A 13,910-nucleotide genomic window follows, 5' to 3' on the forward strand; every position below is an offset into this window, starting at 1 on the left:
ATCTTAAATCCAGCACAAATATGTCTCCATATAGAACATCAACCTAGCTACTGGCCAATCACCTAGACACTGAGATAAATAATTATCCGCCTTATCTCAGTTCACTGGTCACAATGGCAACACCCATCTGTAGCACACGCTCCAGCAGGTGTATCTCACTGATCATCCCTAAAGCCAACACCTCATTTGGCCGCCTTTCCTTCCAGTTCTCTGCTGCCTGTGACTGGAACCAATTGCAAAAATCACTGAAGTTGGAGACTTTTATCTCCCTCACCAACTTTAAACATCTGCTCTCTGAGCAGCTAACCGATCGCTGCAGCTGTACATAGTCTATCGATAAATAGCCCACCCATTTTTACCTACCTCATCCCCATACTGTTTTTATTTATATACTTTTCTTCTCTTTTGCACACCAATATCTCTACCTGTACATGACCATCTGATCATTTATCACTCCAGTGTTAATCTGCTAAATTGTAATTATTCGCCTACCTCCTCATGCCTTTTGCACACAATGTATATAGATTCTTTTTTTCCTTTTTTTCTACTGTGTTATTGACTTGTTTATTGTTTACTCCATGTGTAACCCTGTGTTGTCTGTTCACACTGCTATGCTTTATCTTGGCCAGGTCGCAGTTGTAAATGAGAACTTGTTCTCAACTAGCCTACCTGGTTAAATAAAGGTGAAAAAAAAAAAAAAAAAAAAAAAAAAAATCAGTCATGTTTGTAGATGTATTACCAGGGTAAAGTACTGGACTTACTAGGTTTACACATCTAGTTTTTCTGGATCTATGTCAAGTAATGCAAGGGGAAAAAATGGCACAGCACCCATTTTGGGAGGGGGTGTGGATGACCACACACTATAGAACTTAGAAGCTTGGCACATCTAGTCCGATATATCCTCAGGCTGGACGTTGGTCTTAGTAGGAATATCCCAGTGGTCCTTGCTTGGTCAGTTCAACAATGCTCTGTATTTAAATCAGCAGACATGCTATACACATCCTGTGTGAACGTTGAAACATTAGATTATCACACCGTTTCATCAACAACAGATGCTTTCTATAGATTCTTTACCTCCGTTACATGCTAAAATAGCTGTGTTTGATTTAGTGTCAGGGATAGCTTGACTTGATGGAAAGGGAAAGGAAAGGAATAGGTGGATACCTAGTCAGTTGTACAACTAAATGCCTTCAACTGAAATATGCCCTCCGCATTTAACCCAACCCCTCTGAAGGTGCGGGGGGCTGCCTTTATCGACATACACTTCTTCAGTGCCTGGGGAACAGTGGGTTAACTGCCTTGCTCAGGGGCAGAATGACAGCGTTTTACCTTGTCAGCTCGGGGATTTGATCCAGCAACCTGATACACTCTTAGAAATAAAAGTGCTATCTAGAACCTTAAAGGTTTCTTCGGCTGTCCCCATAGGATAAAAAAGGGCTATTTGCATTTTTAGACGGTTGACTTCAATGTCACTCGATTGATGAAGTGCTCAATGAAACAGTTTTTTGAGGAAATTGCTTGAACAATTACATAAGAGATAATTATTTGTTCAATCTCACTTTCCATCAGTTCCACTTGCATGGTTCTGGGTATTTGTAGTAAGTAGTGATCCTGCTTGGTGTGTCTACTCAAAGTCAAGTCAGACATTTACCTCATTCTGGAGAACATGCTATACATGTCTGGGAAAATGGCCCAAAGAGATTAATACTAGTCAATAATATTTGATAAAGCATACAGGATTGCTTGACATTTTCCTGGAAGACATTGTTTTCCTTCTCTTTTTTTATGGCATATTGTTCATATCACGACCATATTAAATGTGTGTCTCTGTTGTGTATATGTGCTTCTTAAAGAACATTTTTGCCCAGAATTTGTAAAAGAGGCCTTAGGGATTGATATACTTTGGCCAAATAGCTTCAGATCACTTTTGTGTTGACCATTTCAGGGAAAGCAGATAAGAGTTTGTTTTTAGAATAACTGGTCCAAAGAACATGCATTGATGTTTGATAACATTTACGGTTAGTGTGATATCAGATGGACTGTACAGCCTGGAAGCACCACAACAACCCTAGACCCCCTGCCTATACATGACTAGTTAGTAATATCAACGTGTCTGTCTCTTGTTCCGTTCTGTCCTTCTTAGACAGCCCCTCTCCTCTCCTCTCCTCTCCTCTCCTCTCCTCTCCTCTCCTCTCCTCTCCTCCTCTCCTCTCCTCTCCTCTCTCTCTCCTCTCCTCTCCTCTCCTCTCTCTCTCCTCTTCTCTATCTCTCCTCTCCTCCTCCCTCTCCTCTCCTCTCCTCTCCTCTCCTCTCCTCTCCTCTCCTCTCCTCTCCTCTCCTCTCCTCTCCTCTCCTCTTCCCTCACCTGCCCTCTCCTCTATCTCTTGTTCTCTCTTCACCTGGTGAAGTGGAAAAGGATTTTGAACATGTGTTCTAACAGCTTTAAATGTATTATCATCAGGATATAAATCACGTCGGTTAGACATATTTAGGACTGGGCTGTCTGATCTGACCCTTGTCCTTGATGTCTAGTCTGGACAGACAGTTGGCTTGTTTATGTGTCTTCTCTTCTGGCTTGCCAGGCGGTGGGTTGTGTAACCATCCTGGGGCATCAGATCCACATGTAATTTCGTAGCTACACTTATCAGCATAATCACAGAGAGAGGCTGCCCTCCGGATGAGATCGCCTCGCTAGCCCACCGGTCAAACAGACAGAGAGGAGGAATCACAAACAGATAATGAAGTTAAAGAATGGATTGTTTTGATGTGCAGCCCTTAGACAGCTGTTTCTCTGATGAATAGGATGGGTGTTATTTTGATGTATTTGATTAAACCTTTATTTAACAAGGCAAGTGAACATAGTATTAGGGAAAGGGGATACCTAGTCAGTTAAAAACAAATTCTTATTTACAATGGCGGCCGACCAAAAGGCATAAGGCCTCCTGCTGGGACAGGGCTGGGATTACAAATACAAATATAGGACAAAACACACATCACGACAAGAGAGACACCAAAACACTACACGAAGAGACCTAAGACGACAACATAGCATGGCAGCAACACATGACAACAACCTTGAGCGCTCCAGAAATAGACAGCAGACAAAACATCAGGTCTTGGAGAGACAGAGAAGACCCTAAAGATAATGTTGTCTTGGAAATGAGCTTCGTGGTGAGCATAATTCTGGCCTGGCTCTTTGTTGTCGGCTCTACGGAGTCCCACATCTCTCTCCCCAATGGTGGTGAGCCCTCGGCTGGGCTGTAACACTGAGCCTCAGGCCTGTTTCTAAGACTGGAAGATGAAGAAACAAGCAGCCATCAACCCGCTCCTCAGGGAGCTATAGTTACCTGGTTTTTAAACACTGTGTTTTCAAAGCAGAAACAAACCATCTGTCATCTCCATGTAAACTTAAATTGTTTTAGGGCACCCTCTGCGATTAGAATGAGATCAGAGATCATGAGATCAGAGCAGGTGTGGCTCACTTGTGATGACTCACGTTTACTCCTTCCTCCTTACTCAGTTTAGAAGAAGAGGGGGGAAAACACATGGCCGTTCTCGCTACAGGTCAATATTGGTCAATACCGTTGATCATTTGAACACTATGACCTCTGACCCCTGTTTCCCTTTGAGCAAGGCAGTGTCTCCCTATTCCCTTATATAGTGTACAGCTTTTGACCACATTTAAATTTGTATTTTTTTATTTTACCTTTATTTAAACTTGATTTAACTAGGCAAGTCAGTTAAGAACACATTCTTATTTTCAATGATGGCCTGGGAACAGTGGGTTAACTGCCTGTTCAGGGGCAGAACGACCTTGTCAGCTCGGGGGTTTGAACTCACAACCTTGCGGTTACTAGTCCAACGCTCTAACCACTAGGCTACCCTGCCGCCCCAAATCCCTATGGTCCCTGGACAAAAGTAGTGCACTATAAAGGGAATAGGGTGCCACTTGTGATACAGAGCAGGAACGGGATGCTCCCTAATATCGCTGAGCTGGAAGTTGATCCAGATCCGCTGTCAGTCTGGTCAGTCCGGTGGGACTCAGAACAGGTGTGGCTCAGTATGTCTGTCCTGGGAAGAACCGAGGATGATCTGGGAATGAGAGGATGGATAGCAGGAAACAATATTTATGTAGGGAAGGATGAGACACCATTTGTCTCCCCTCTTTTATATATGTTCTGGTAAAGCACTTGAACCTTTGAGCGCCCCTTCAACTGAGAGTAGTCGTCAGAGTGTTATGAGGGGAATGGCTCCCAAGAGGGTTGACAAAGTCTGCTATTAAAACCTCTAGCTGCCAAGGTCTTTGAAGGAGTGTGAGAGAGAGTGTGTGTGTGTGCATGTTAAGAGTAGAACATATTTTCTCAGGTACTCCAAACCCTGAGTCCTTCATTCTTCCCTCGGGATTCTGTTAGCGAGATGATTGAATGGATACAGAACAAATGGTGATCATAATATGTTGAGATAAAAGCTTTGAACTATGCTTCTCATTCTTAAGTTCTTTGATTTAGTGAGCAGTAACAATAAGCTTGTGGTTCAATGATAAATAGACTGCTGTGACTGGGTTTTAACACCTCGGGAACCAAATTGAACCAGGTTGTCTCTGTCGTGACCCAATATTCACAATGTGAAAAATAATCAGCAAAATACAATCTGGAAAACTATTTTTAATGCTATATTGATATTAAATGTAGCAATTATATGACAAGTGAACAACATTCCCACCTCATTCATTGTCAATAATTACATTTAGCCCATATTCATGTTAATAATCTCACTGGCTTGAGACCACAAAATCAACCAAAATACTGCTGCTGATAGCTCTTTATTGAAAATACCGTGATTGAAGAAAAATGGTTGAGATTATTTTAAAAAGTTGAGTTCATTATCATCTCTACACACTTTCTACCTGATTGAAGTGATTTAAGTTCAGACTGGAGTAAATGGTGTGTAGATGACTGACTGTTGGGTGTTTTTAGAATCCTGTCCTCCCTTAGAGCAGGTGACTCCCCTCACTCTACTCAGGGTCAGACAGGGACTGTTCATGTGTTGAGTCTATGCTAGCTGAGTCATAGCCTGGGTGGATCCACCATACAAACACAGCATTCTCTGGGGGCTGGCCAGGGAAAAGAGAATACTGTGGGTAGCCTGCAATATAGCCTCATACTGTATGTTTCCTAATAAGGCATGTCTATATTCCTATCTTTTTCTTTGTGTTTTATGAGGTATCTATGCTGTGGACAGTTTGGTCATCAATCTGGGTCTAAATGAAGTTGGATGTGTTGTTGGAGTGTGTGGTCTGGGTGTGTTATGTATGTCATCCTCCGCACCACTTACTGTGTGTGTGTTCGTGTTCTTGCCTGTGTCTATATATGTGTGTGTGTTTGTGTGTGTGTGGTCTGAGTGTGTTACACATGTCATCCTCCACACCACTGTCTTTTTAAGTATGTGGATGCTTCCAGATTCTACACCCTTTTCCAGAAGTACACACTTTCAGACTCCTCGTTATTGATTTAAAAGCATAGGGTTGGTGTAAGCATTGGCCATGTGAAACTGTGCAAAGGACACTACGGTAGAAGCTTGTAGAATCGGGACTCAGCCTTAGTGTGTGTGTGTTCTCCAGGCGTGGCGTACTCCACCTCCATGAGAGCAGGGGGATCCAGGACCTGGGCATGCCTCGCTGGGAGCTGGTCCTCTGTCTGGTGGCTGTGGTCTTTCTACTCTACTTCAGTCTCTGGAAGGGTGTCAAGTCCTCCGGCAAGGTACTGTTGACACACTGTGCTGTACCCTACCGCTTAGGACAGCACACACTCCTACTGTAATATAACACACCCTCCTACTGTAATATAACACACATTCCTACTGTAATATAACACACCCTCCTACTGTAATGGGGCGGCAGGGTAGCCTAGTGGTTAGAGCGTTGGACTAGTAACCGGAAGGTTGCAAGTTCAAACCCCCGAGCTGACAAGGTACAAATCTGTCGTTCTGCCCCTGAACAGGCAGTTAACCCACTGTTCCCAGGCCGTCATTGAAAATAAGAATTTGTTCTTAACTGACTTGCCTAGTTAAATAATGGTAAAATAAAACATTTAAAATTAAAAAATAAATAAACACACCTACTGTAATACAACACACACTTCTACTGTAATATAACACACACTCCTACTGTAGTACAACACACACTCCTACTGTAATACAACGCACACTGTAATACAACACACACTCCTACTGTAATACAACACACACTCCTACTGTAGTACAACACACACTCCTACTGTAATACAACACACACTCCTACTGTAATACAACACACACTCCTACTGTAATATAATACACACTCCTACTGTAATACAACGCACACTATAATACAACACACACTCCTACTGTAGTACAACACACACTCCTACTGTAATACAACACACACTCCTACTGTAATATAACACACACTCCTACTGTAATACAACACACGCCTACTGTAATACAACACACACTCCTACTGTAATATAACACACATTCCTACTGTAATACAACACACACTCCTACTGTAATACAACAAACACACACTCCTACTGTAATATAACACAAACTCCTACTGTAATATAACACACACTCCTACTGTAGTACAACACACACCTACTGTAATACAACACACACTCCTACTGTAATATAACACATACTGCTACTGTAATATAACACACACTCCTACTGTAATACAACACACTCCTACTGTAATATAATACACACTCCTACTGTAATATAACACACACTCCTACTGTAATATAACACACACTCCTACTGTAATACAACACCCACTCCTGCTGTCATTCTGCCCTTGAGCAAGGCAGTTAACCCCGAAAAACAACTGCTCCCTGGGTGCCGACGACATAGATTTTTTAATTTTAATTTTACCTTTATTTAACTACTGTTGTCATATATCTAATGTTCTGTGTTGTGTTGTGTTGTGTTGTGTCCAGGTGGTGTATTGAACACTACTGTTGTCATGTATCTAATGTTCTGTGTTGTGTTGTGTTGTGTTGTGTCCAGGTGGTGTATTGAACACTACTGTTGTTTTTAATGTTCTGTGTTTTTGTTGTGTTCAGGTGGTTACACTACTGTTGTCATGTATCTAATGTTCTGTGTTGTGTTGTGTTGTGTTGTGTCCAGGTGGTGTATTGAACACTACTGTTGTCATGTATCTAATGTTCTGTGTTGTTGTGTTGTGTCCAGGTGGTGTATTGAACACTACTGTTGTCATGTATCTAATGTTCTGTGTTGTTGTGTTGTGTTGTGTCCAGGTGGTGTATTGAACACTACTGTTGTCATGTATCTAATGTTCTGTGTTGTGTTGTGTTGTGTCCAGGTGGTGTATTGAACACTACTGTTGTCATGTATCTAATGTTCTGTGTTGTGTTGTGTTGTGTTCAGGTGGTGTATTGAACACTACTGTTGTCATGTATCTAATGTTCTGTGTTGTGTTGTGTTGTGTCCAGGTGGTGTATTGAACACTACTGTTGTCATGTATCTAATGTTCCAGGTGGTGTATTGAACACTACTGTTGTCATGTATCTAATGTTCTGTGTTGTGTTGTGTTGTGTTGTGTCCAGGTGGTGTATTGAACACTACTGTTGTCATGTATCTAATGTTCTGTGTTGTGTCCAAGTGGTGTATTGAACACTACTGTTGTCATGTATCTAATGTTCTGTGTTGTTGTGTTGTGTCCAGGTGGTGTATTGAACACTACTGTTGTCATGTATCTAATGTTCTGTGTTGTTGTGTTGTGTCCAGGTGGTGTATTGAACACTACTGTTGTCATGTATCTAATGTTCTGTGTTGTTGTGTTGTGTTGTGTCCAGGTGGTGTATTGAACACTACTGTTGTCATGTATCTAATGTTCTGTGTTGTGTCCAAGTGGTGTATTGAACACTACTGTTGTCATGTATCTAATGTTCTGTGTTGTTGTGTTGTGTCCAGGTGGTGTATTGAACACTACTGTTGTCATGTATCTAATGTTCTGTGTTGTTGTGTTGTGTTGTGTCCAGGTGGTGTATTGAACACTACTGTTGTCATGTATCTAATGTTCTGTGTTTTGTTGTGTTGTGTCCAGGTGGTGTATTGAACACTACTGTTGTCATGTATCTAATGTTCTGTGTTGTGTTGTGTTGTGTTGTGCTGTGTTGTGTCCAGGTGGTGTATTGAACACTACTGTTGTCATGTATCTAATGTTCTGTGTTTTGTTGTGTTGTGTCCAGGTGGTGTATTGAACACTACTGTTGTCATGTATCTAATGTTCTGTGTTGTGTTGTGTCCAGGTGGTGTATTGAACACTACTGTTGTCATGTATCTAATGTTCTGTGTTGTGTTGTGTTGTGTCCAGGTGGTGTATTGAACACTACTGTTGTCATGTATCTAATGTTCTGTGTTGTGTTGTGTTGTGTCCAGGTGGTGTATTGAACACTACTGTTGTCATGTATCTAATGTTCTGTGTTTGTTGTGTTGTGTCCAGGTGGTGTATTGAACACTACTGTTGTCATATATCTAATGTTCTGTGTTGTGTTGTGTCCAAGTGGTGTATTGAACACTACTGTTGTCATGTATCTAATGTTCTGTGTTGTGTTGTGTCCAGGTGGTGTATTGAACACTACTGTTGTCATGTATCTAATGTTCTGTGTTGTGTCCAGGTGGTGTTCTGTTGTCATGTATCTAATGTTCTGTGTTGTGTCCAGGTGGTGTATTGAACACTACTGTTGTCATGTATCTAATGTTCTGTGTTGTGTTGTGTTGTGTCCAGGTGGTGTATTGAACACTACTGTTGTCATGTATCTAATGTTCTGTGTTGTTGTGTTGTGTTGTGTCCAGGTGGTGTATTGAACACTACTGTTGTCATGTATCTAATGTTCTGTGTTGTGTTGTGTTGTGTCCAGGTGGTGTATTGAACACTACTGTTGTCATGTATCTAATGTTCTGTGTTGTGTTGTGTTGTGTCCAGGTGGTGTATTGAACACTACTGTTGTCATATATCTAATGTTCTGTGTTGTGTTGTGTCCAAGTGGTGTATTGAACACTACTGTTGTCATGTATCTAATGTTCTGTGTTGTGTTGTGTTGTGTTGTGTCCAGGTGGTGTATTGAACACTACTGTTGTCATGTATCTAATGTTCTGTGTTGTGTCCAGGTGGTGTATTGAACACTACTGTTGTCATGTATCTAATGTTCTGTGTTTTGTTGTGTTGTGTCCAGGTGCTGTATTGAACACTACTATTGTCATGTATCTAATGTTCTGTGTTGTGTTGTGTTGTGTTCAGGTGGTGTATTGAACACTACTGTTGTCATGTATCTAATGTTCTGTGTTGTGTTGTGTTGTGTTCAGGTGGTGTATTGAACACTACTGTTGTCATGTATCTAATGTTCTGTGTTGTTGTGTTGTGTTGTGTCCAGGTGGTGTATTGAACACTACTGTTGTCATGTATCTAATGTTCTGTGTTGTGTTGTGTTGTGTCCAGGTGGTGTATTGAACACTACTGTTGTCATGTATCTAATATTCTGTGTTGTGTTGTGTTGTGTTCAGGTGGTGTATTGAACACTACTGTTGTCATGTATCTAATGTTCTGTGTTGTGTTGTGTTGTGTCCAGGTGGTGTATTGAACACTACTGTTGTCATGTATCTAATATTCTGTGTTGTGTTGTGTTGTGTTCAGGTGGTGTATTGAACACTACTGTTGTCATGTATCTAATGTTCTGTGTTGTGTTGTGTTGTGTTGTGTCCAGGTGCTGTATTGAACACTACTGTTGTCATGTATCTAATGTTCTGTGTTGTGTTGTGTTGTGTCCAGGTGGTGTATTGAACACTACTGTTGTCATATATCTAATGTTCTGTGTTGTGTTGTGTCCAAGTGGTGTATTGAACACTACTGTTGTCATGTATCTAATGTTCTGTGTTGTGTTGTGTTGTGTTGTGTCCAGGTGGTGTATTGAACACTACTGTTGTCATGTATCTAATGTTCTGTGTTGTGTCCAGGTGGTGTATTGAACACTACTGTTGTCATATATCTAATGTTCTGTGTTGTGTTGTGTCCAAGTGGTGTATTGAACACTACTGTTGTCATGTATCTAATGTTCTGTGTTGTGTTGTGTCCAGGTGGTGTATTGAACACTACTATTGTCATGTATCTAATGTTCTGTGTTGTGTCCAGGTGGTGTATTGAACACTACTGTTGTCATGTATCTAATGTTCTGTGTTGTGTCCAGGTGGTGTATTGAACACTACTGTTGTCATGTATCTAATGTTCTGTGTTGTGTCCAGGTGGTGTATTGAACACTACTGTTGTCATGTATCTAATGTTCTGTGTTGTGTTGTGTTGTGTTGTGTTGTGTTGTGTCCAAGTGGTGTATTGAACACTACTGTTGTCATGTATCTAATGTTCTGTTCTGTGTTGTGTTGTGTTGTGTTGTGTTCAGGTGGTGTATTGAACACTACTGTTGTCATGTATCTAATGTTCTGTGTTGTGTTGTGTTCAGGTGGTGTATTGAACACTACTGTTGTCATGTATCTAATGTTCTGTGTTGTGTCCAGGTGGTGTATTGAACACTACTGTTGTCATGTATCTAATGTTCTGTGTTGTTGTGTTGTGTCCAAGTGGTGTATTGAACACTACTGTTGTCATGTATCTAATGTTCTGTGTTGTGTTGTGTTGTGTTGTGTTCAGGTGGTGTATTGAACACTACTGTTGTCATGTATCTAATGTTCTGTGTTGTTGTGTTGTGTCCAAGTGGTGTATTGAACACTACTGTTGTCATGTATCTAATGTTCTGTGTTGTTGTGTTGTGTCCAGGTGGTGTATTGAACACTACTGTTGTCATGTATCTAATGTTCTGTGTTGTGTTGTGTTCAGGTGGTGTATTGAACACTACTATTGTCATGTATCTAATGTTCTGTGTTGTGTTGGGTTCAGGTGGTGTATTGAACACTACTGTTGTCATGTATCTAATGTTCTGTGTTGTGTTGTGTTCAGGTGGTGTATTGAACACTACTGTTGTCATATATCTAATGTTCTGTGTTGTGTCCAGGTGGTGTATTGAACACTACTGTTGTCATGTATCTAATGTTCTGTGTTGTTGTGTTGTGTTGTGTCCAGGTGCTGTATTGAACACTACTATTGTCATGTATCTAATGTTCTGTGTTGTGTTGTGTCCAGGTGGTGTATTGAACACTACTGTTGTCATGTATCTAATGTTCTGTGTTTTGTTGTGTTGTGTCCAGGTGCTGTATTGAACACTACTATTGTCATGTATCTAATGTTCTATGTTGTGTTGTGTTGTGTTGTGTTGTGTTGTGTTGTGTTGTGTCCAGGTGCTGTATTGAACACTACTGTTGTCATGTATCTAATGTTCTGTGTTGTTGTGTTGTGTCCAGGTGCTGTATTGAACACTACTATTGTCATGTATCTAATGTTCTGTGTTGTGTTGTGTTGTGTTGTGTCCAGGTGCTGTATTGAACACTACTGTTGTCATGTATCTAATGTTCTGTGTTGTGTTGTGTTCAGGTGGTGTATTGAACACTACTATTGTCATGTATCTAATGTTCTGTGTTGTGTTGTGTTGTGTTCAGGTGGTGTATTGAACACTACTGTTGTCATGTATCTAATGTTCTGTGTTGTGTTGTGTTGTGTTGTGTTGTGTTCAGGTGGTGTATTGAACACTACTGTTGTCATGTATCTAATGTTCTGTGTTGTGTTGTGTTCAGGTGGTGTATTGAACACTACTGTTGTCATGTATCTAATGTTCTGTGTTGTGTCCAGGTGGTGTATTGAACACTACTGTTGTCATGTATCTAATGTTCTGTGTTGTTGTGTTGTGTCCAAGTGGTGTATTGAACACTACTGTTGTCATGTATCTAATGTTCTGTGTTGTGTTGTTTTGTGTTCAGGTGGTGTATTGAACACTACTGTTGTCATGTATCTAATGTTCTGTGTTGTTGTGTTGTGTCCAAGTGGTGTATTGAACACTACTGTTGTCATGTATCTAATGTTCTGTGTTGTTGTGTTGTGTCCAGGTGGTGTATTGAACACTACTGTTGTCATGTATCTAATGTTCTGTGTTGTGTTGTGTTGTGTTCAGGTGGTGTATTGAACACTACTATTGTCATGTATCTAATGTTCTGTGTTGTGTTGTGTTGTGTTCAGGTGGTGTATTGAACACTACTGTTGTCATGTATCTAATGTTCTGTGTTGTGTCCAGGTGGTGTATTGAACACTACTGTTGTCATGTATCTAATGTTCTATGTTGTGTCCAGGTGGTGTATTGAACACTACTGTTGTCATGTATCTAATGTTCTGTGTTGTTGTGTTGTGTTGTGTCCAGGTGCTGTATTGAACACTACTATTGTCATGTGTCTAATGTTCTGTGTTGTGTTGTGTCCAGGTGGTGTATTGAACACTACTGTTGTCATATATCTAATGTTCTGTGTTTTGTTGTGTTGTGTTCAGGTGGTGTATTGAACACTACTGTTGTCATGTATCTAATGTTCTGTGTTTTGTTGTGTTGTGTCCAGGTGCTGTATTGAACACTACTATTGTCATGTATCTAATGTTCTGTGTTGTGTTGTGTTGTGTTCAGGTGGTGTATTGAACACTACTGTTGTCATGTATCTAATGTTCTGTGTTGTGTCCAGGTGGTGTATTGAACACTACTGTTGTCATGTATCTAATGTTCTGTGTTGTGTCCAGGTGGTGTATTGAACACTACTGTTGTCATGTATCTAATGTTCTGTGTTGTTGTGTTGTGTTGTGTCCAGGTGCTGTATTGAACACTACTATTGTCATGTGTCTAATGTTCTGTGTTGTGTTGTGTCCAGGTGGTGTATTGAACACTACTGTTGTCATATATCTAATGTTCTGTGTTGTTGTGTTGTGTCCAGGTGGTGTATTGAACACTACTGTTGTCATGTATCTAATGTTCTGTGTTTTGTTGTGTTGTGTCCAGGTGCTGTATTGAACACTACTATTGTCATGTATCTAATGTTCTGTGTTGTGTTGTGTTGTGTTGTGTTGTGTCCAGGTGCTGTATTGAACACTACTGTTGTCATGTATCTAATGTTCTGTGTTGTTGTGTTGTGTCCAGGTGCTGTATTGAACACTACTATTGTCATGTATCTAATGTTCTGTGTTGTGTCCAGGTGCTGTATTGAACACTACTGTTGTCATGTATCTAATGTTCAGGTGTGTATTGAACACTACTATTGTTGTATCTAATGTTCTGTGTTTTGTTGTGTTGTGTCCAGGTGCTGTATTGAACACTACTATTGTCATGTATCTAATGTTCTGTTGTGTTGTTGTGTTGTGTATCAGGTGTCCAGGTGCTATTGAACACTACTGTTGTCATGTATCTAATGTTCTGTGTTGTGTTGTGTTCAGGTGGTGTATTGAACACTACTATTGTCATGTATCTAATGTTCTGTGTTGTGTTGTGTTGTGTTCAGGTGGTGTATTGAACACTACTGTTGTCATGTATCTAATGTTCTGTGTTGTTGTGTTGTGTTCAGGTGGTGTATTGAACACTACTGTTGTCATGTATCTAATGTTCTGTGTTGTGTTGTGTTGTGTTGTGTCCAGGTGGTGTACATCACGGCCACCATGCCCTATGTGGTGCTGTTCGTCCTGCTGATCAGAGGCATCACTCTGCCAGGGGCTATGGACGGCATACGGGCCTACCTCCACATCGACTTTAAACAACTCAACGACCCCAAGGTCAGACAAGTCTTTAAGAGTATAATACAGTGTGTTACTGAAATTAGGGATGCAATATTTCCAATAACTTACAAAATTCCCAGGATCCTGGAATCAAGAGAGAATTAACTAGAAATCCGGGATCCACCAAACAGGATTTCTTAAAACCTGGGAATTTTGGAAAAGATAC

At 40.7% G+C, this 13,910-nt stretch overlaps 1 protein-coding gene across 1 annotated transcript in view; it reads left to right on the forward strand.

Moving 5' to 3' along the window:
* LOC118382143 (sodium-dependent noradrenaline transporter-like) overlaps window positions 1-13,910 on the forward strand; it is a 74,045-nt gene that overhangs the window by 24,014 nt on the left and 36,121 nt on the right. The window contains exons 5-6 of the mRNA XM_052513427.1: window positions 5,621-5,759; window positions 13,607-13,741. Coding sequence (XP_052369387.1) covers window positions 5,621-5,759; window positions 13,607-13,741 — 274 coding nt within the window. The remainder of the gene's footprint in view (window positions 1-5,620; window positions 5,760-13,606; window positions 13,742-13,910) is intronic.

Source organism: Oncorhynchus keta, unplaced genomic scaffold (assembly GCF_023373465.1).
Source record: "Oncorhynchus keta strain PuntledgeMale-10-30-2019 unplaced genomic scaffold, Oket_V2 Un_scaffold_1109_pilon_pilon, whole genome shotgun sequence".
NCBI lineage: Eukaryota > Metazoa > Chordata > Actinopteri > Salmoniformes > Salmonidae > Oncorhynchus > Oncorhynchus keta.